At 44.8% G+C, this 21,421-nt stretch overlaps 1 protein-coding gene and 1 pseudogene across 2 annotated transcripts; one reads left to right on the plus strand and one right to left on the minus strand.

Moving 5' to 3' along the window:
* The first annotated feature begins 1,782 nt into the window (after window positions 1-1,782).
* Window positions 1,783-8,882, plus strand: LOC308157533 (extracellular calcium-sensing receptor-like; annotated as a pseudogene). The gene is made up of 9 exons: window positions 1,783-1,892; window positions 2,544-2,838; window positions 3,345-3,431; window positions 3,701-3,970; window positions 4,291-4,497; window positions 4,672-4,947; window positions 6,991-7,218; window positions 7,763-7,886; window positions 7,983-8,882. The product of its transcript is annotated as an extracellular calcium-sensing receptor-like (transcript).
* Window positions 8,883-11,527: 2,645 nt separating this feature from the next.
* olfcu1 (olfactory receptor C family, u1) lies at window positions 11,528-18,699 on the minus strand (the record flags this gene model as incomplete). Its single annotated transcript, XM_080531681.1, has 11 exons — window positions 18,508-18,699; window positions 18,226-18,330; window positions 17,885-18,037; window positions 17,503-17,706; window positions 15,718-16,350; window positions 15,416-15,565; window positions 15,081-15,170; window positions 14,482-14,605; window positions 13,776-14,248; window positions 13,523-13,603; window positions 11,528-11,890 (listed from the first exon to the last, which is right to left on the minus strand). Exons 1-11 carry the CDS (start codon window positions 18,676-18,678, stop codon window positions 11,528-11,530), a joined length of 2,547 nt encoding a protein of 848 aa, XP_080387807.1. The 5' UTR covers window positions 18,679-18,699.
* Between the last annotated feature and the right edge of the window lie 2,722 nt (window positions 18,700-21,421).

Consider the following 21,421-nt stretch of genomic DNA (forward strand, 5'->3'; position numbering starts at 1 on the left):
GATGACACCTTCCCCCCATCACCGCCTCATATTGTAGGCTAGGTCGCTGCCCATTACAGACCCATTACATCAAGGGAACTTTTGGGGTTTATAGAAATTACGTAACATTTTAAGAGCTTGTATTATGGCATTACATTCCTCGGATTTGACAGTTTTTTGTTATAGTCTGCTAAATGTTTTAGTTGGTTCCATGTTTTAACAAAAAGTCTAGATTTGCTAGTGATATAGCCTAGCTATTCTCTCTAGAACAGGTCAAAGTTATTTTTTTGTGTCTAAGCATCAATTTAGGTAGAAAGTTTACGTTCCATCAATATTAGACTTTTAACATTGCATTTACGTAAATAGACATTTTAAAACTACTTTAAAGGGTCTGCATCAAATGACAACTTTAAGTCTACGTCAACAATTAACCCCACATAACAAAAATATGTGTATAATAATAATAATAATGACTGTATTGTACTTTTCGACACACGTTTGGATCGTTTTGGATACGCACAAATTAGCAAAAAAAATGTATGGACACAGGAGCAATAGATTAACAGGCTATTTAACACTAGAACAGCCGTGCCTTTTTACCTACTAAAAGAGCCGCCTCGGGGGTCAAATGGTCTTTTTCAATGCTAAGCTGCTATTTACACACAACGACCACTAGTTGGCCGCTTGTAAATTAGCCTGCTTCCTACACAGACAAACTGCAAAATAGCTTTATACTAGCTTATCCTGATGTGATTTTGAAAATGTAAGGATACTGGGTGGTAGAACGACATATCCAGGACAAATCATGAAAGGAGGGTCCTGAAATTTGATCGACTGCAAAGATATAACAATTTACTTTACTCAAATGACCCCTCATGGCTGTTCTAGTGTTAACAGGCATAGTGTGTTGGGTTCCTGTGTATCCTACATTTACATTTTCATTTTTGGCATTTAGGAGACACCTTTATCCAAAGCAGGTTTACAACAAATTCATTGAAATAAGTGAACCATCTATCCATCAGTCATCGCAAGAAAAAGTAATCTATGCTCGGGCCAGGGGCCATTGGCAGTCATAATGCTAGAGGAAGGAAGAATTAAGTAATTTTTGTCCTGTACTCATCTGGTTGCTGATCTGTCTGTCTGTCTGTCAACAGGCAGTTGAAGCACCCGCAGGATGCCCCTGCACACTGGGCCTGTCTGCTGCCTGGGGGGGTGAGGCACTGCACAGAGAAACGATTGAGTAATGATCGCATGGCTCAGAGTGATTCTGCCATCTAGTGATGAACATGGGTCTGTGATACTCGTACTCGGATCACCAAATGGCTTTCAGGATGTAGCCTGCACGTGCAGATGGCTAGCTGTGTATAGTATGTGTGTGTGTGTGTGTGTGTGTGTGTGTGTGTGTGTGTGCGCGTGTGTGTGTGGAATTACAGGTGTGACTTTCAAAAACCGTAAACACCCTTGAAGGCTACATCACCTCCCCAACTCCAACCCCTGCTGGCCCCCTATACACCTGCCCTACTGTGTAACAGTGTAAGATCCTCCCCCAAGAAAGACTAAACAATGACGTTACCCCTGATCTCCACAGAGGTTGGCATTACACTCTCTATAAAACATGGGGACAGACAGAGTGAAAGAGAGAGGTGGGTGAGATAGGTGAGATAGAGATAGAAGGTAGTCATGTGGGTCTGTCTGCATATCTGTCTGTATCTGTGCCTTAACCTACTCTTCATATCCTCTTCCTCTTCTTCCTCTTCCTCCACTTCCTCCTGTCGTCTCTGGGAGCGTTTCCATCTGAACAGGATGTACCAGGATGGGGACGTGGTTCTAGGTGGTCTGTTTATGATTCACTACTTCACCGTGTTCCCAGAGCTGTCCTTCACATCAGAGCCACAGCAGCCCATCTGCCAGCAGTGAGTAGCTCTGAGCTACAGACCTCTCTCACCAAATACTGTATGTGGATGACTCAGCTGCATCAGTTTGAATCACACACGTCTCTTTTTATACAAGAACGCTTCTTGTCTAATCTCTGTGGCAGCAACAAGGCAGCAAACAGCCCAAATTAAGTGGTTACCCATGGGCTCAATACCACAGAAAAGGGTTATTCATTTTAAATAAGGAGTTGAAATGTAAATTATTTTCCACATAGTCTACAGTAGACTAGTACAATAGCTTTTGAAACGTGTGTAACACTTGAAAATTGTTAGTTTCAGAGGTAAAACACATAATTCCTAACTACCTTTTGGGGTGGCTGTGGCGCAGGAGTTAGAGCCGCCGTCTAATGATCGCAAGGTTGGCAGATTGGCGGTTCGAGCCCCGGCTGGCCACATGTCGAAGTGTCCTTGGGCAAGACACTGAACCCCAAATTGCTCCCAGTGAGCGGGCCGGCGCCTTGCATGGTAGCTTGCCGCCATTGGTGTGTGAATGTGTGTGTGAATGGGTGAATGAGAGGCCGTTGTAAAGCGCTTTGGATAAAGGCGCTATATAAGTGCAGTCCATTTACAATTTACCTTACTAGGTAGGTGAGTGTTGTAATGAGTTCATCAATGTTCCCTCTCTGTTAGTTTTAGGAAGCGAGGGTTCCAGCAGGCCCAGACCATGGCCTTCGCCGTCGAGGAGATCAACAGAAACCCCAACCTGCTCCCAAACGTAACCCTCGGATACAACCTTTATGACAACTGCCTCAAACTTGGAGTGGCATTCCGTGCCGCCTTGTCATTGGCCAGTGGGACTGAGGAGGAGTTCTTATTGGATGAGAGCTGTTTGGGGTCAACCCCAGTGATAGGGATTGTGGGGGATCCTTTGTCGACACATTCCATAGCCATCTCCAGTATTCTAGGGCTCTTTCGCATACCTTTTTTGATTGATTGATTGAAAACCTTTATTGTCCCCATTGGGGAAATTTTGTTGTCAAACAGCTCAGTTAGGGCAGAAAACATTCAGTACAGAAAACAGAAAAAACATTCAATAAAAAACATAAAACAGTGCAGGCTCAATAAGTAAAAAATTGGTATGGTAAAATACTTTTTTTTCCGTTGAGACTACACTGAGTTGTAACATAATTTTTGTGGATTTAAGAGCTCTGATTTAGTTTAGAGTTATGTTTTATATAGTTTGGGGCAAACATCCATCTGATTTATCAAACACATATTGAATGACTTGCTATAACTTTGTGTTTGTTTTTTTATACCTACATTTTTCAAATTAATAGTTTGGGGCTTTTTAAATGTTTACATATGACTTTGAAGTTTCATCATGGGCCGTCACTAGAAAAGTGAACGTTCAAACAGAATCCAGAAGTACTGTTATTACCACTGTACTGTGCTTGTCCTACGTATGTGTTGACTCTACTGTATCTCTCTCAGGTAAGTTACTATGCCACCTGTTCCTGTTTGAGTGACCGGCAACGGTACCCATCATTCTTCAGAACCATCCCTAGTGACGCCTTTCAGGTGAGACCAAGAATGATTAAACAGTTAGCTATATCATGAATTCAATATTAAGTTGAATTCTTCGAGAAGTACGTATTAATGCACCTATGGCAACATAGAGCTCTAAAAAGAGCTCTGAAGAAAACTAAATGAAACGATTGGAACAGTTGGCACATCCTGGTTTCTATGTCATTATTGAGCCGTTGTACTGTATGTCTCCTGGACAAAAGGTCTTCAATATTAATTATGTTTTGTCCAAGTGCTGATCCTCACATAATATGTCATTCCAGGTGCGTGCCATGATCCAGATCCTACGACGGTTCGGTTGGACCTGGGTCGGACTCTTGGTCAGTGGTGATGACTATGGTATTCATGCAGCCCGCTCGTTCCTCTCTGGCCTGGCCCAGTCCGGAGGGGGCTGTGTAGCCTACTCAGAGGTTCTGCCCAGGGACCATGACCCAGAGGAACTCCAGAGGATAGTCAGTGTGATCCGAAGATCCTCAGCTCGCGTTCTGGTGGTTTTTTCCAACCAGGCCTACATGCTACAGCTGGTGGAGGAGGTTGGTCCACTGAAATGATTGATTATGATCTTATTGATCGTTTGGAAAATGCACTATTGTGAAAAGAGGATAAGGAGGTCCAAACACAGTGAAATGTTCAAGAATAAACAACAATTAATAATTGAATGTAAAAACTTCCATTGTGACACTGGTGTTGGCCGGATAGGCAAGGCTGAACAAGACATGAAAAAAACACAATGTAATTGCTCAGTAAGCTATAAACGTAATGCAATTAAACTTATCACATATGTCTCTGTTTGTAAAACTAAAATACATAAATGCCCATTATGGGAATAAACAGTTCATGTTGTGATTACAAGGTGGTGAAGCAGAAGGTGACTGGTCGCCAGTGGATCGCCAGTGAGGCTTGGAGCGCTGCTTCTGTGTTCTACACCCCCCGCCTCATGCCCTACCTGGGGGGAACTCTGGGCATCACTATCCGCCGCGGAGAGATACCTGGGCTCAGGGACTTCCTGTATAACGTACACCCTGGCAACGACACTAACGTTGACCATGGCAACAGCATGGCAAGTTTATCACATCATTATCTACTTTCATAAAAAATGGGTGAACTAAGATATATATTTAATGTATCTATTTCACTTCTTCCATATCTATCTCCCTATCTGTCATTATCTTTATGCATATATTTATCTAGTAATACTTATCTACTGTATTTAATCTTACTCTACTTTCATAAGGTGAGGCAGTTTTGGGAGGAGATGTTTGGGTGCAGGTTTCCACCCCTGCACTCTGAATGGGTGGAGTCTGGAGGGGGTGTATGTACTGGACAGGAGGACCTGGAGAATTTGGAGAATGGGTATGGGGATGTTTCAGAGCTCAGACCCGAGTATAACGTGTATAAGGCTGTGTATGCCCTGGCATACGCCCTCCATGACTTGCTGCAGTGTGAGCAAGGGAGAGGGCCCTTCAGCGGGCACAGCTGCGCCAGCCTACAGGGACTGGAGCCATGGCAGGTGTGATATACACACACACAAACACACATACAGACCCACCCCCCACCCCCCCACACTTTGGCGCTTTTCCATTACAGGGCCAGCCCGGGCCAGCCCGCTTCGGCCTGCTTCTTTGGCCCTTTTCCATTTGTCGGCCCAGGTCGCGTCAGGTCGGTTCGGGTCGCTTCTTTAGCTCCCCTTCGAGACCAGGGTCTAAATTTTTAGATCCGGATCTTTTTGCCCGGCTGCGTGTGACGTGTGACGCTGCACACTGTTGATTGGTCAATGGAAATCGTCATCCCATGTTCATAGATTTCTTCACTAACCGCCATCTTGAAATACCACATTCGCTCTTGGAAAATGTCACTACAGTTTCTGTAATAGCTTATTAATAAAGATTCGAAAAATTATGCTGACCATCGTATTATCTTAGTTTAATGTCATTTCAATGAATCATAGAACTTTTATTTACAACAGGCATAACACAAAAATCGCTATTATGCACCGTCTTTGCCCGTGAATAACACCGGCTGTGGAGGTGGTACAAACACAATACTCCTTTGCTAACTTCACCATCGGTCTACGGTAATTTTGAGCCCTTAACCACTGCGCTGACACCCCGAGAAGTTATGCTTTTAACCGTAAACTCGATGAACCGGGAGTTCACCCGCTGCTGCTCGCAGCACCGCTTGCTGCTGTTTAAAGTTGACAGCGGGGGCAGAGAATCGTTTTAACAGGGAATTCGCTCTGCGCTGTCGACGGTGATAGGAGTGTAGGATCTACATTCTACACCATTCAAATGGTTTTGGATTCCCTGTCCTCTCCCCTATCCGGACACGTTTGAATTGTTATCCTAACCCACGGTAAACCGAAGTTATTAACCCGCAAAGGGCACCGTGTTTGTCCGTGAATAACACGGCACACAATGATACTACAGTTCATAAAGCACCGCATGATACTCGCGAGTTCATCTCGCTTTTCTCCCCGTTGATGTATTAAACAATCTAAGCAATCTAATCAGAGCAGTTGTTATTATGTCATATTATTGATGGATGTGCCATTTTTTGATGGACAGCAGTGAGCGGATGACTGGATGTCAACTTCAACTTCAATGGAATCCCAAGCTGTGCCGTCCAGCCATTTTCGCCGTTCACTCATGAGTCAAATGCCGGTAGATTCGCGTCTTGTCGGCGTTTCCCTGGTTGCGAGATCTAAACTACTAGAACTGAAATCGGCAGGTAACAGGCACGTAACATCCATATGCTGTATATATACATACATATATTTGACTACCAGCAAGACACCGGAGCACTCTATAAACGCGGAGATTGGAGCCCCTCGTCAGTCAGCCTTTTCGTAGAAATACATCGCTTCCCAATCCCATATGCTCAACATAACAATGATGCTACAGTTCATAAAGCAAACAAGTGAAGGCAGTGGTTTTAAGGGTTCAAAAAACATGACTTTATTATGTGTAGAACAAAATCCAATAGAAATGATTCAAACATGCAGACAATCAGGCAGTAGCTGTCTCTATGCTGAACATAACAATGATGCTACAGTGAGGTAAAGTAGTAGCCATCTCCTTACGATAGCCCACATAAGTTTCTTTCTCTTTTCAGCATTCCTCTTTCGAGTATCCTTCCTTCTGTTTTCGCTCTTCTGTCTTCTCTCTTTTCTCTCCAAAAAACCATGGTTAATAATATACCACATGCCGAGGGATAGCTGCAAGTTCCTCCATGTTGCTGTTGTTGTGGCTGTGTTGTGTCTCGTGAAAATATACGTCACCACCATGGCGCGCTGTTATGACGCGTAACTCCGCCTACTATCTCCTACTCCTCCTACTCGATCCTGGTCTCTCGTGTATAGTGGAAAAGCGCCAGTACCCAGAACTGTTCAAAAGCGGGCCGAAGCGAACTGAGCCGAGCCGTGCCAGGCCGGTCAATGGAAAAAGGCCATAATAATGGTAATGTAAAACATTTTCAATTTACTTTCCCCAACAAAGCAACATCTCTATTGCTTTTCCCCTCTGTTCCCTCTCTCTTATCTCCACTGTGTGGCCAGCTGGTGCATTACCTGCAGAGAGTCAACTTTACCACGGGGTTCGGCGATCGCGTTTCCTTTGACGAGAACGGAGATGCCCTGCCCATCTATGACATCATGAACTGGGCGTGGCTCCCAGACGGAAGTGTAAACGTCCAGAATGTAGGCGTGGTCGATGAGTCAGCCCCTCCAGATGATGTGCTCACTCTTGACGAGGACAGAATCTTCTGGAACTTCAAATCAAGAAAGGTCAGTTTCAAAAAAGTGAAATAAAAATAGTATAGCTAGCAATAGCAATAGCCCCAGATTTTGGTAATAATATACCAATAAATGTGACACAAGACGGCAATATAAGTAGCTGTGGTGACTACTTCTATTAAATTATTATGACAGCAATGGGTAGCTCTTACAATGGGGAGGCAAAATAATTTTAAATGTGACAGCTGTTGGTGTAAGTTTACTTTGCTAACAAATGAGGGTTAAGCGTCGACCATGTAACCGCAGGGTCCCCGGTTCGAATCCAGCCGGGGACATATCCTGCATGTCATCCCTCCTCTCTCTCTCATCCTTCCTGTCAATCTCTACTGTCTCTGTCACAATAATAAAAAAAAATATATAAGTGGGACTGCCCCACTCAGGGAAAAAAATATAATAATAATAATATTTGTTGTTGAAAAGAAAGCTATTTTTAAGGCGACGTTTCACAGTTCGTGAGTGGTTGCACTTTTCACCAGCCGGCGTCACATATATATTGAACATGAAGTTGTTTATCAATATCCTCTTCTCCCTGTAGCCACCACGATCAGTGTGCAGTGACAGCTGTTCCCCAGGCACCCGTATGGCCAGGAGGAAGGGAGAGCCTGTCTGCTGCTTCGACTGCATCGCCTGTGCTGAGGGGGAGGTCAGCAATGAGACTGGTTAGTGCACCACTGTAATGTGTGAGATGAAATATACCTGGTATTTGAACATTAATGAAATCTCTCTCTCTCCCTCTCTCGCTCTCTCTCTTTCAGACTCAGCTGAGTGCTCCCAGTGTCCTGAGGACTTCTGGTCTAACCCCCTGCGTGACCACTGCATCCCTAAGGCGGTGGAGTTCCTCTCTTATCATGAACCTCTGGGCGTCTGCTTGACAACCGCCTCGTTGCTTGGCACCCTATTCTGTGCCATTGTCCTTGGAATCTTCGCTCAGCACCGGAACACACCTGTGGTGCGCGCCAACAACTCTGAGCTCAGCTTCCTGCTTCTGGCGTCGCTCAAACTCTGCTTCCTGTGTTCGCTGCTCTTCATTGGTCGGCCCAGGCTGTGGACCTGTCAGCTGAGGCACGCAGCATTTGGGATCAGCTTTGTGCTCTGTGTGTCGTGTATACTGGTGAAGACCATGGTGGTGCTGGCTGTCTTCAGGGCCTCCAAGCCTGGAGGGGAAGGCAGTCTGAAGTGGTTCGGTTCTGGGCAGCAGAGGGGAACAGTCCTGGTTCTCACCTCCATACAGGCAGCTATCTGCACTGCCTGGCTGGTGTCTGCCTCACCAACGCCACATAAAAACACACGCTATCACAGAGATTTAAATTGTGTATGAGTGTGTGGTGGGTTCAGTAGCAGGGTTTGCCGTGTTGCTAGGCTACATCGGCCTGCTGGCTTTCCTCAGTTTCCTGTTGGCTTTCCTCGCCCGGAATCTTCCAGACAACTTCAACGAGGCCAATCTCATCACCTTCAGCATGCTGATCTTCTGTGCTGTGTGGGTGGCCTTTGTGCCGGCCTACGTAAGTTCCCCTGGGAAATATGCAGATGCAGTAGAGATCTTTGCCATCCTGGCCTCCAGTTTCGGCCTCTTGGTGGCGCTGTTCGGGCCAAAGTGTTACATCATCCTGTTGAGACCTGAAATGAATACTAAGAAGGCTATAATGGGCAGATAAAATACAAGGAAACCCCATACAATGACCAGAATAAGGTTGGTTGTAGACCTGAGATAAAGTCAAGAGAAAAATTATATACATATATATATATTTTTTCTACTTCATTTTTGTCTGGGCCACAATAAAGACATAGAATCTGCAGACCAATAGTTGAAAGTGGTCTTCCTTCTCCTTGTTTCCTTTTTCAAACTAGCACTTAAAGGGTTTTTTAACCATATCTATGTATTGTTCCTACCAACAGTGCTGTCGATTGATGGGTTCCATTTTGGAACCTGTCTGCACTGTCATTCGTATGGAGCACCTTCAACCAGTAGCATTTTCCACAAGAGCCGCAATGCTACTGCTACAAGTTCAGTCTGTCCAAAGAGCACCCAAATAAAATCCACATGATACTTCAAACTAACAATAAAGCGATGGCAGTCCATCAAAGCTAATTAGATGTTTAACACCATCTCTTTGAACTAAAATTAACATTCAATGCTTTACTTTGTGGTGAAATATATTTTTGGGGTGCTTTTTGGACAGGATGTCTACTTGCAATAGTAGTGTGTGTCATGAGGAGAATGCTACAGGGTGACATAAATGACAAGTTCTAAAATAGTACCCATCGACAGAACTGCTGGTAAGTATGAATGTATTTACCGTAATTTGATCTGATTCGATTTGGATCCCCATTAGCTAATGCAAAGGCCAGGTGCAGTTAGAATATATTTGGTTCAAAAATCACAAACCAATGCTTTAAATAAATGCAGAGAAGATGAAAAGGCGACCCTGGACTCTTGAGAGAGAGAGAGACAAGCTTCCTTCCTCCAACATCTCCTATTTCCTATATCCAAACTTATAGGGTCGCATGAGGCTCAACTTTGACTACCGGTACATAGAGAAAGATAGAATGTAACAGAAAATTACACTAATGCTCAGTTAAAGCATGTAATGTTTATGTCTGAACTTTATTATGAGCTGTCATTATTAATCTGCACAGTTTTGATGTGGTTTGCTTTTATGTGTGGCTTTGATCTACTGATTCTGTCATCTCAGATTTGTGTTTTCGTTCCACATGTATTTAATAGAACCATCATGTGAAATAACGCTGCATATATTCTGTTTCTGCTCAAGGATTCTGCTTGCACAGGCATTATCCAATAAAATACTAATTAATTAATGCAATTTGTCATTGAATAAAACATTTTGACTTCAAAAGCTGCTGAAAATTGCTTTTATTGAACCATAACAACTGACAAAGATAATTAATTAAAACAGGCAGCAACAGTGCCATATGAGAAAAGAGAATTACACACCTCATAAAATGTGGTGGGCATTGAGACAATTTTAATTAATGGTATCTAATTTAATTGCCTTGGCTTTGAGGAGGGAGAAATATATTGCTGATTGTAAAGAGGGCAATTGTAGTGATTCATTCAGTAACAGATTACGACACTCAGAAAAGGTGGTTACTTAACAAATTCTGGTGAATTCACTTGTTTTAGTCTTAGTTCTAGGTCTGTAACATGTACTGTACTGTTTGTATACATTTTACAATATGTTCTGTTGTGATATATGTGTTTCAGTAAACACAATGGTATGGTCGTATAGTTAGTATGAGATATGGAATAAAAAAACAAATTCCCAAAATGTTAGATGGTCCCACTGAAGATGGCTAAAAAGAGGAGGTGAGGCTGAGAAAACACCCATAAACAATGTCACTAATTGTATTCCTCTATTGAAATATATGGGTCATGCTATGTACAGTACTATAACCCAGGTTCTCTGAAGGAGATAAGGGAGACATCTCATGATGGGATATACACTCCTGCGTACCTTATTTGCTGAAACTCTATTCAATCACACCAGGTTGACTCTTCTGCCCTGGGGAATTGTAGCCCAACCTCCACAGAGACCTGTGCCTCACCAAGCATGTACAGTAGAGTTCCTATCCTTTCACAAGGTCCTCGGGAATTATCCTTCACCGTCACGTGTTCAGTGAGCGGAGCTTGCTTGGCGGTCACCACAGCAACTTTTCACCCATCGCCGAGCGTCAGCCATTGTCCGGGCCAACAATTCAGAGCTGAGCTTCCTTCTGTTCTTCTTGTTGATGTTGTGTTTTCTGTGTTCTCTTACCGCTATCGGCCGGCCCTTTGCGCCAAAAAGAATTGTTCTAACTATGGTAAAGGGAACTTATAGTCTGGGCAAAAAGCAGGTTGAAATTAAATCAGTTTAAACCGTCAGTTGGTGGTGGCATGTCGCCTTGTGGGGGCATGGGCATGTCGCCCATTTTTGGCAGCAATCAGGATTGTGGAACAAGCAGATCACAGGCAGGTGTGTCTTCACAGGCTGGGGTAATGTTGGTTGGAAACAGCATTATCTCTTTCACATGTCTCTGATTTAGAAGTAACCTTCTCAAGATTGTCCCCATGTGAAAGCAATTGACCCCACAGTTTTAAACATATTTCAAAGCTAAACATGATTGTTTGTTTTCCAAAACGTTGTTTACAAATAATTAATTAAAATAACCATATATTGTGGGTTATGGTAAGGTAAGACAGTTGCACTAAGCTAATTCTGTATTTATCACATTCATAGAAAATCGATGGATGGATGCAATGGATTAAGATTCCCATTAACCAGCAGAAAACTTATTTTGTAAATCATGTTAATCTCGATGGTTTCCCTGTTATCCCTTTCTTGGTGTTCCTCTCCGGTTGCAGTAAGATGATATAACATTTCGGTGCAAAGATGCATAACAACAGTCCAAAACTAGAGGCTAAGATAGCAAAGATCTCCACAGCCACAGTGTATTTCCCAGGAGAGCTGACATAAGCGGGGATAAAGGTGATCCAAACTGCACAGAAGATCAGCATGCTGAAGGTGATGAGCTTGGCCTCGTTGAATGTGTCCGGAAGCTTCCTTCCCAGGAAGGCCAGGAGGAGGCAGAGGGAGGCCAGCAGGCCGATATAACCCAGGACTAGAGGGAAGCCAGGTGCCCAGGGCTCCTTACACTCCAGTACCACCTTCATAATAAATAAAATTAACCTTGATCTCAATACACTTTGTTGGGTCAGATCCAGACTCCAATGGCCGCCCAACCGTTTGTGTTGAGGGAGGAAAACAAGCAGGTTGAACAAAAACATGAGAGCTGGCCTTTTGGGCATGGTGTGACATAGCATACCATTACATGCAGTGTTCGAGTTATGTGGGAGCCAATGGGAGCTGAGCTCCCATAAGGAAGGTCTGAGCTCCCATGAAAGCAGTAAAATCATACATCTGTGGGGGTCGCTAATAATACATTACCACAACCATTATTTGATAAAAAATGTCAATATAATGAGTATTATTTATATTTATTTATATGATAAATATTCTAAAATAAACACGTTTTCCAAAAGAACTACGTGCACCAGCATTAATCTCCTGTGAATGACAGTAGGCCTTTGACTGCCTGCACTTTACCACCAATACACTATGGGGCGCAGTAGAATATTTTGCAACAGCAGAATATGATCATTGAGAGCTTGCGAACGTGAAAACACGATTATTGAGAAGAAAACATTCAGTAGCTAGCTATCATGCCGCCCCAAAAAAGGCCACTGCTGCCGACCGAGTCGACAAGCCTGGAAAGTTTCGGGTTTTCATCCAAGAAACCAAACTTGAATTCAGCTGCACCTGTTATGACACCTAACGTTGAAACTGTTGAAATAGCAGAGCTCAAACAAAAGCAAGTGCTTCCGAAGAAAGTAGCAGAACTCACCTCCAGTATGTATAAGGAGACAGCTAGTTTGTTCAGGGCAGCCTATACTGTCGCTAAAGAAATCCAATTATGAAACTTAATGAGATGAATGGCACGACAGTTGGCCCTACTCACCGATCCAATCATTCATGTGCCCAGATTGAAGAGCACATTGCACAAGAGATGAAAAACAAATTCATTTCTAATGTCAAATCACTTAATTCCCGTAGTAGCATAACATTAGATCAAAGCACAATTCATGGACAAGCATACATGATTATATATGTCAGGTGCGATGTCACTGGAAATGGAGATGTGGACAATGTGTTGTGCTAACAGGGAAAGTGAATGGACTGTATAGCAAAAACAACAACATTATTGGCCGAGATACCTGTGACTATCGCTTATAGCTGTTGTTTCATGTGGTGCTGTTGATGTGGTGAAATGAGTAGCCTATGGTTAATTAAAACTTGTAAGTCCCATTGCTATGTGGGCATGATTCGCGCGCGTGCATGACAACATTTCGCACTGTTATTTTGGAGACCCCCACAAAGCTCAGCTTATAACTCGAACCCTGATTACATGTATCCCAACCTAGAACATTACAGAACATTACAACATACCAGTACCTAAAAGCCTGTGGATACAGTAAAGCCAAAGCACTTGAGAGCTGTTATCGATGGTGAGAGAGAGACAAATCAATAATTATGATTACGTTAAAACATTGTTACAAGCTAGTAACCTAGCCAACACAGCAGTAAGCTAGCTAGTACACGGTGTCAGCAACTCCGGAACAGGCCTTTACAATTAAATAAGACAATAACAGATAATAGTAGAAACAAATACATTTCGGACCAAAATGAGTTGAATTAAGCACTAAACGAGAACCAACATTATTATCTGAAATCATCCTAACCTTCCCAGTGGTTCCCTGGTAGGAGGTGTTCTTGAAGGGGAAGGGGGATGCCAAAGAGAGCCAACCTGCACAGAGGCACACCTTGAGAGAGATTGGATAACAATTAGCATAAGTTGTGTCCAGTCATGATGTGATTTCAACATTGTGATCAAACGCTTCTTCAAAAAGTTGTTTTTTACTCCCAAATGAAGCAGTCATCATGATCCTATTGTCATGAACATGAGTTATTTGGGATGGACAATTCCAACCATACCTGGGGGGCCGTCGTGCAAAGGATGAGTATCCTCTGCTGGGGGGGGCCGAAGAGCTTCAGGCTGCTACAACCAGGTAGATTGGCCCGGAAGGCGAGGAGAACCACAATGGTTTTGACCAGGAGGCAGGAGAGGCAGAGGACGAAGCTGACCCCGAACGCAGCCTGCCGAAAACGGCACGCCCACACAGACGGACGGCCAATGAACACCAACGAGCACAGGAAGCAGAGCTTGAGCGACAGGAGGAGCAGGAAGCTAAGCTCTGAATTGTTGGCCTTGACGATGGCTGTGGAACGGAAACGGTGAAAGACCGTTGTGATGACTGTTGTTGTGACAACGCCCAGCAGGGAGAGCGAGACCAGGATGGCACCCATGGTCTCATGGATGGACAGGAAGTCCTCCACGCCAGCAACGCAGTTAACCCTGTCTCTGTCTGACCAGAAGAACTCAGGGCACTTGGTGCACTCTGTTGAACCTGTATGGAAATACAGCAATCCCACACATACACACACACACACACACACACACACACACACAATTTCTTCTAACATAATGTATAATGGGTTAACCCTAACCATAACGATTCCATTTTTCTCAAAACACTTAAGATCTTTCTAGATACACACAAAGTAGCAAAAATGTACCGACACAGGACCAATACATTAACAGGCAATTAGAAGATGTGACAGGTCCCTGTGTCAGCTATACCCGTCTGGTTGCTGATCTGTCCATCTGCACAGGGCAGGCAGTCGAAGCAGCAGGAGGGCTCCCCCGGACGCCGGGCCTGTCTGCTGCCAGGGAGGCATGGGGCGCTGCACAGGGAGACGGGCACCTGCAGGGAGACAGCACGCAGATGACCTGTACACTTAGAAAAAAGGACATCTTCAAATTTCTATTAATAGTGTGATTCTAAACCAAGATGGGGGCTGGTTAGGCCGCCAAAGGTGGGAGGGGAGGGCAGGAAGGGTGAGAATGGGGGGTAAAAATGTATGTGTATTGTGATGGATTTTGTTGATTTTCCCAAAAAAATAAATAATTGTTCACAATAAAAAAGAAAAGGGGTAACCGTAATCCTAACAATAATGCACTGACAGGGCACCCTTTGAAGAACTCTTTCTGGTGTGTCCTGTACAGAGAAGGTTCTATTTGGCACCACAAAGGGTCCTTCAAAGGTTTTTCCTACAAGGACAAGCAACTCTAGATGTTTTTTTTTAAAACTTTGCTGCTAACTACCTGGCAAGTCACATTTACGAAACCCTTCCCTGTGAAAACAGTGAGAGAGAGAGAGAAGTCTCTCCTAAACCCACCTGTGATTGCCCTCCCATCCACACAATGGCGCTCTCCTTCATCAGTAGTTGCTGCCCAAGGGGTGCAGAGCCATCATAACTCCCAACTTTCTGGAACCTTTATTTGTAATCAATTGTTTTATTAATTAACACAATTTAACAAAACATTCAACAACATTGAATTGTATGCATATAACGGCAGTCCATCACATGGGTACGAAATCGCCATCCTCCCTCAACCAAAGGAAAGGTCGTCCCTTGCTAGCCCCCCGCCCCCCCCCCCCCCCCCCACCCAACACACACTCACACACACATCCCACCCTCACACCTTTAGTTAATCTAAAGGGAGTCATAACAAAAATAAGATCACAGAACCTGATAGAGCCACTGCCGTCCCTCTGCCAGTTTATGATGTCATAGAGGGGGACAGGTTCCCCGTTGGAATCGAAATGCACCTTCTCACCAAAATGGTTGGTGAAATTCACCCTCTTCATGTAGTGCAAGAGCTAGAGGGAGAGTTAGGACCAGAGGGGACAGAGAGATGGTTTAGCTAGTGGGTTTTCATATTACATCATCTTAAAACACAAGCACGCATGCATATGCACACAGACACACAACACACACACACACACACACACACACACACACACACACACACCTGTCTGGGTGTAAAAGACGTGCTGGTCTGACACCTCCCTTGGTCTTGGCTGTGTACTGTGGAGTCACACTGAAGTAGCCGGTGCAGAGCATGGGCAATGACATACACAGCCTTATACACGTTATAGGAGATCCTGACCTGGGAAGCGTCAGTGTAACTGCTCTCTGTGTCCCTCAGATCCTCAGAGCCAGTACACACAGGGGTCCCTCCAGCACTCTTAGACCCACGACCACCAGCATCCCTAGTGGTTCCCATGGGCTCCCCAGCAGAGCTAAGTGACAAGTTAAGTCTAGAGCCATCTCCGTCCTCTTCCAGAGGGCTATCCAATGGGTTCCCACCACCACCATCCTCAATCGGGCTACCATTAGCGTTTCCTCTGATGGAATCCTCCCCAAACTCCAACCTGCACCCAAACAGCTCCTCCCAGAACAGGTTGACCAACTCAGAGCCCGGTCTTGGCGAGGGGCGGACCGTCGACAGGAACTCTCCCAGTCCTGGGATGCTGACTCCGGGGAAGGAGAAGCCCAGGGTTCCTTCTAGAACCGGGTGGAAGTGGGGTGAGGTCAGCAGGCTGGCGGTTACCCACGCTTCGCTGGCCACCCACTGGATCCCAGTCAAGTTCCTCAGGGCCAGCTGGTGATGATGAGGAGACAGATTATTAGAGAAGGTTGTAATGTTCACAGGAATACATACAGTACATTCAGTATTGGTTAGTTTAAAGGTTATTCTATGTTCTTAGTTATGTACTAGGGTTAGGGTTAGCGACCGTGTGGGTCATATTTACAAGTTGCCTGCCCATTACATTGAAAAAGGCTGATTCATCAAAATCATAATTTCTCCAGCTTTACTGAATATTTCTCAAAGCGATTTGCCATGTTGACTCGAGTGGTGACAGACTAAATATAGGCCAATTTTAAGAAAGTTTTAATTAAAGTAGGTTGTGTGAAAATTACAAAAAAACAAAAACAAAAAGGCATTTAACAGACGCTTTTATCCAAATCGACTTACAACAAATACACTTGTCTAAATAAGTGAATCATCTATCCATCAGCCATCACAAGAAAAGGTAATCTATGCTAGGGCCACGGGGCATTGGCAATCAATCATAATGCTAGAAGAAGGAAGAATTTAGATTAAAACAATTTATGAAAATACATTTTTGCACCACAAAAAAACATAAAAATGAGAGGCCCGTAGATGTGGTAGTAACATAAAGCAGTGCATTGAAATGTTTTTGAATGTGCAGTGGTTTTCATTAAAGAAGCAAACGGCATGCCCAGTGCTGAGTGGAGCCTGTGTTTGATGTACAGCAGCCCTACAAAGCTATGACAGCAGGAGTGATAACAGCAGGAGTTATCTGTTCTGCTATCCCTGTTAGTGCATAGGTCAGATTTCCATTTATGCAGCTAAATCAAATGCCTTTTTGATTGCGGTTATGCTGCTAAAGCAAATGTCTTTTTCAGATTTTGACATCTCTAAATATCTAACTTAAAACAACGTTTTTAAAACCATGTTAACTGTATCATCGGTTATCTATTACCCACATGGATTTCAGTTTGTATTGATATAGTATTGATGACTGACTGTATGTGCAGTATGTTTCAATACAAGGCTTAAGCATAATCTTACACTAAATCCTACACTCCATCTTCAATGGAGATTTTAGGGTTAGGGTTAGGGAAAGTGAGATTTAGTCCAGGACTAGGCATAAGCCTTGTCTGTGAAAACGACTCATTGTTTTTTCCAAATGTTGAAAGCACTCGACAACATAAGAGGTGAGGTCACCTCAGAGAGCAGCCCCAGCAGTTGCCCCTCAGTGGCAAATACTACAATCACCCGGGCACTGGAGCTCTGAAGGCGGTCGGCCAGGGCTTGTAGCCCAGCCGGGGAGAGTGGTGAACTGGGGATGGTGAGGTGGAACGCCAGACAGCCTCCCTGCTCCTTCAACTGTCTGGAGAAGGCCTGGATGCCGTAGCGGCTGTAGTCATCCTGGTACACACGAACACACACACACACGAACACACACACACACACACACACACACACACACACACATAGAAACACACACAAAGAAACACACACACACAGAAACACACAGGTAGTACTGGTACAATGAACAGAGATAGCACAAAATATGTTTCTGTTGTAACTGTGGCCATCCTCTTACCTGGGTGCCCACAGTGCCCACCCAGCGCCAGCCAAAGTGGGTGACCAGCTGGACCAACCCTCGCACCTGGAACAGATCACTGGGCACCGTACGCAGAAAGGAGGGGTAGACACTCTTATCAGTCAAACAGGTGCATGTGGCAAAGTAACTCACCTGGGACACCGAGAGAGAGAAGGAGAAAGAGAAACAGACAGACAGACAGAGAGACAGACATCTAACTTAATCTTTACCACGGAAGGAATTTATTAGATCTGTGTTCAGTACATAATGTATGTGTGAGACATGTAAACTGTACATATCATACATGATATGTGACAGCCCTTCCTCCATCCCTTTCTCACCAGGGGGATACCGAAGGGGCCCAGGGTCTGAGCTACAGCCCGTGTGGGAGAGGAGGAGGCCAGGCCGATCACAGCAGACACAGGGGCTCCAGCCAGGCACCAGGGCTGGGCCTCAGTCCCCTCTGTCCCCCCTCCTCCCCTCTCCGCCATCCTCTCCTCCAACCGTCCCTCCATCCTCTCCTCCAACCGTTCCTCCATCCTCTGCTCTTTCCTCGGCTCCCTCTCGAGGCACCTGGGCTCAGCTGTGCCCCCCTCCGCACCTCCCTCTCCCCTCTCCTCCATTCTCTCCTCCATGATCTCCTTCTCAGAGAAGGGGTCAGTGACCAAGGACAGCGCTCCTCGCAGGCTGGTGTGTACATGGTCACAGCTGTCCAGGATGCGGTAGCCCAGTTTCACTCCGGGGAGCAAGGTCGAATTGCGGTTAATCTCCTCGACTGCAAACACCATGGTCATCACCCAACGGAAGGCTCTGTGGTCGAAACTAGAGTGGAGGGGTAGAAAGAGAGAGAAAAAGGGAAAGGGAGGGGGGACTTAAAGTCATCAATCTTAGTTGTGAGACAGTGTAAGATAAACTGATCAATATTTTACAGACCCCTGTTTTTTACCTAACCCTAACCCTAAACCTAACCCTATTAGATGAGTTTATACTATATATTTACAGTAAGTTCTGAAGTTATATAGTATTAACTCAACTAATGAAGTGTGATTTATCATGATTCAACAGAACTTAAGGATTTCAAAAATATCAGGTCAAATCCCCTCTCTGTTGTATTCTAACTTACCTGGCAAATATTTCAAGCAAAATCTATTAAATCTATTAAATAAAGTATCAGACTGGAGCATGTCTCCCGCTCACCCACTGCAAGGTATGTGCTCAGGCTTGTTCCTGTAGCTGTGCTGTGGCTCTGGGGCCACGTAGTGGAGGGGGAACAGCCCTCCTATCACCACCTGCCCCTCAGACACTAGGACGGCGGGCTCAGAGTCACCCAGACTCTTACACCCTGACCCCGTCCCAGACCCAGACCCAGGCAGCCTCTCCACCTCCCTCTCCTCCGTCGTCATCCTCCACTCCGTCCTCTCCAGTGCACTCAGAGACGGGGTACAGGTACAGGAGGACAGGACCAGGAGGCTGACCAGGACCCAGAAAAGCGGCCAGTGGTTAGGTGGCTGGTGCAGTGCCAGGAGGACCCAGAGTGACGCCTGGTGGTTAGATGTCCTGATATGTGCCTGGTGCAGCATCCACCACTTCTCCGTCTGGGTCGGTGATGGGACAGAGACGATGAGAGCAGGAGAGGGCACCCTGAAGACGCTGCAGCTGAGAGACATCGCTGAGGAGGACTCACCGACAGGACCTGGCGCTCGATCTGGGAGAGTGTGTTAGTGAGGAAGAGTGATACTCAAACAGTGAAAGAACTGTGTGGGTGAAAAGTCATTGTGCATTAGTATGTTCTTGGATGTGTGAAAGTATGAGAAGGTGTGAGTGCGAGTGTGTGTGTGTCTGTGTGTGCATATGCCAGAGGAGTACACTTATAAATGGCTTCACATGCTTCAATAGATGCATTGGGTGATTGACAGATGGGTGAGCCAATCACTGGGACTGGCACAGAGTCCCTTACCTTAGTAGTAGGTAGGATGGCATCTCAGTCTGCCCTCAGGAAACTCGACACACTCCATCACTCCGCCATTCGTTTTGCCACTGGTGCGCCTTTCACAACTCACCACTGTGACCTGTGCACCCTTGTAGACTGGACATCTCTTCACAGCAGACGGCTCTGTCACTGGCTTCATCTTATCTACAGAACCATACTTTGCAAAACACCTTTCTACCTCTCATCCCTTCTGCACCTCTCTCACCGCCCCGTCATCGTTCTAAGATCCAGTGATCTTGTCCGACTCACCATCCCCAAAGCCCGTACCGTTGTCGGTCGCAGCGCTTTCCGGTTCGCTGCAGCACACGACTGGAACACCTTACAGAACACCCTCAAACTCACCGCCCTCACCTCACTCACTGCTTTCAAACAAATCCTGCATCGAACCATAGTCGATCAATGCACCTGCTGATCACCGTCTCTCACCCATCCCATAACCCATCACTCATTTTAAGTACCCCTGCTCCACTACCCCCGCTATCCCTCACCTCCGCTCTTCCTCACCCCTACCTCCTCCTTCTCTCTCCCCTCTCTCTGACTGTTAGTATTTTAATGCATCTGTATTTGCCAGTGTTTTATTGTTGTAAATTATTTAACCTTGTTTTATTTCTAGCTTCCCCCCCCCCCCCGCCAAGAGCCATTGCTTTTTGGTCAGGCTGCATTTGTAAATAAGAATTTGTTCTTACATGTTTGCCTGGTTAATTAAAGGTTAAATACAAATAAAATAGTAAGAGACTTAGATTCTCCCTGAATTTGAATTTAAAATAGCACTCAACATAAAGTCCCATAACCTGGGTGAGAGCAACAGCCCATTGTTTAGTTAAATATCAAATGATTTTAAGTGGTATTGATGAGAATAATAAGACAATAAATTATGGCAGGGTTCAAATCACTGAGATTTCTATTTCACTTACCTTTAAGTTAAATATAACAGAACATCTGGTTTCCTAACGGTGGTGATGATGATTCTGTCAACCTTGATTTTAAAGCCTGGTATAAACAGGTACTTTCTTAAAAATGTAATGTATGAAGTAGGTGAAACCATTATTTACTGATAATTGCGTATTAATTTAACTCACTGTCTATTTTCGATTCATTGACTCAAGCATCACTATGCCATTTGGTAGGAAGCACTGGAGTTAATAAGCTGCTTCTATTGAGGAAAATACCAGAAAGTACAGGTGTACTCTTTGTTACCACATAGTTACCACATAGTTATCACAGACTAACATAAACTGAAAATAAAATACCAGCTGAAACAGGGCTGTAAAATAGGGGGCACCGATGATTATTTCAAAAAGTCTGCCATTCAAAAGGGCCTGTGTTGTAACAGACAGACAGACAGTGCAGACAGACAGACATTGTTCTCTGTGAATTAAGTGAACAGTATAGTCAGAGATTAGATAAAGGAGACATGAGGAGTATCAGTAAAGAAGGGGCAGAAAGGGAGTGCTGTAGCACTCAGATGCTGTGGCTCAGAGTAATACTGCCATCTAGTGGTTAACAGGGGTCTGTGGGGGTGATACTACTTCTCACACCCTGAACAC

Source organism: Nansenia antarctica, assembly GCF_963989245.1.
Source record: "Nansenia antarctica genome assembly, chromosome: 5".
NCBI classification, from domain to species: Eukaryota; Metazoa; Chordata; class Actinopteri; order Argentiniformes; family Microstomatidae; genus Nansenia; species Nansenia antarctica.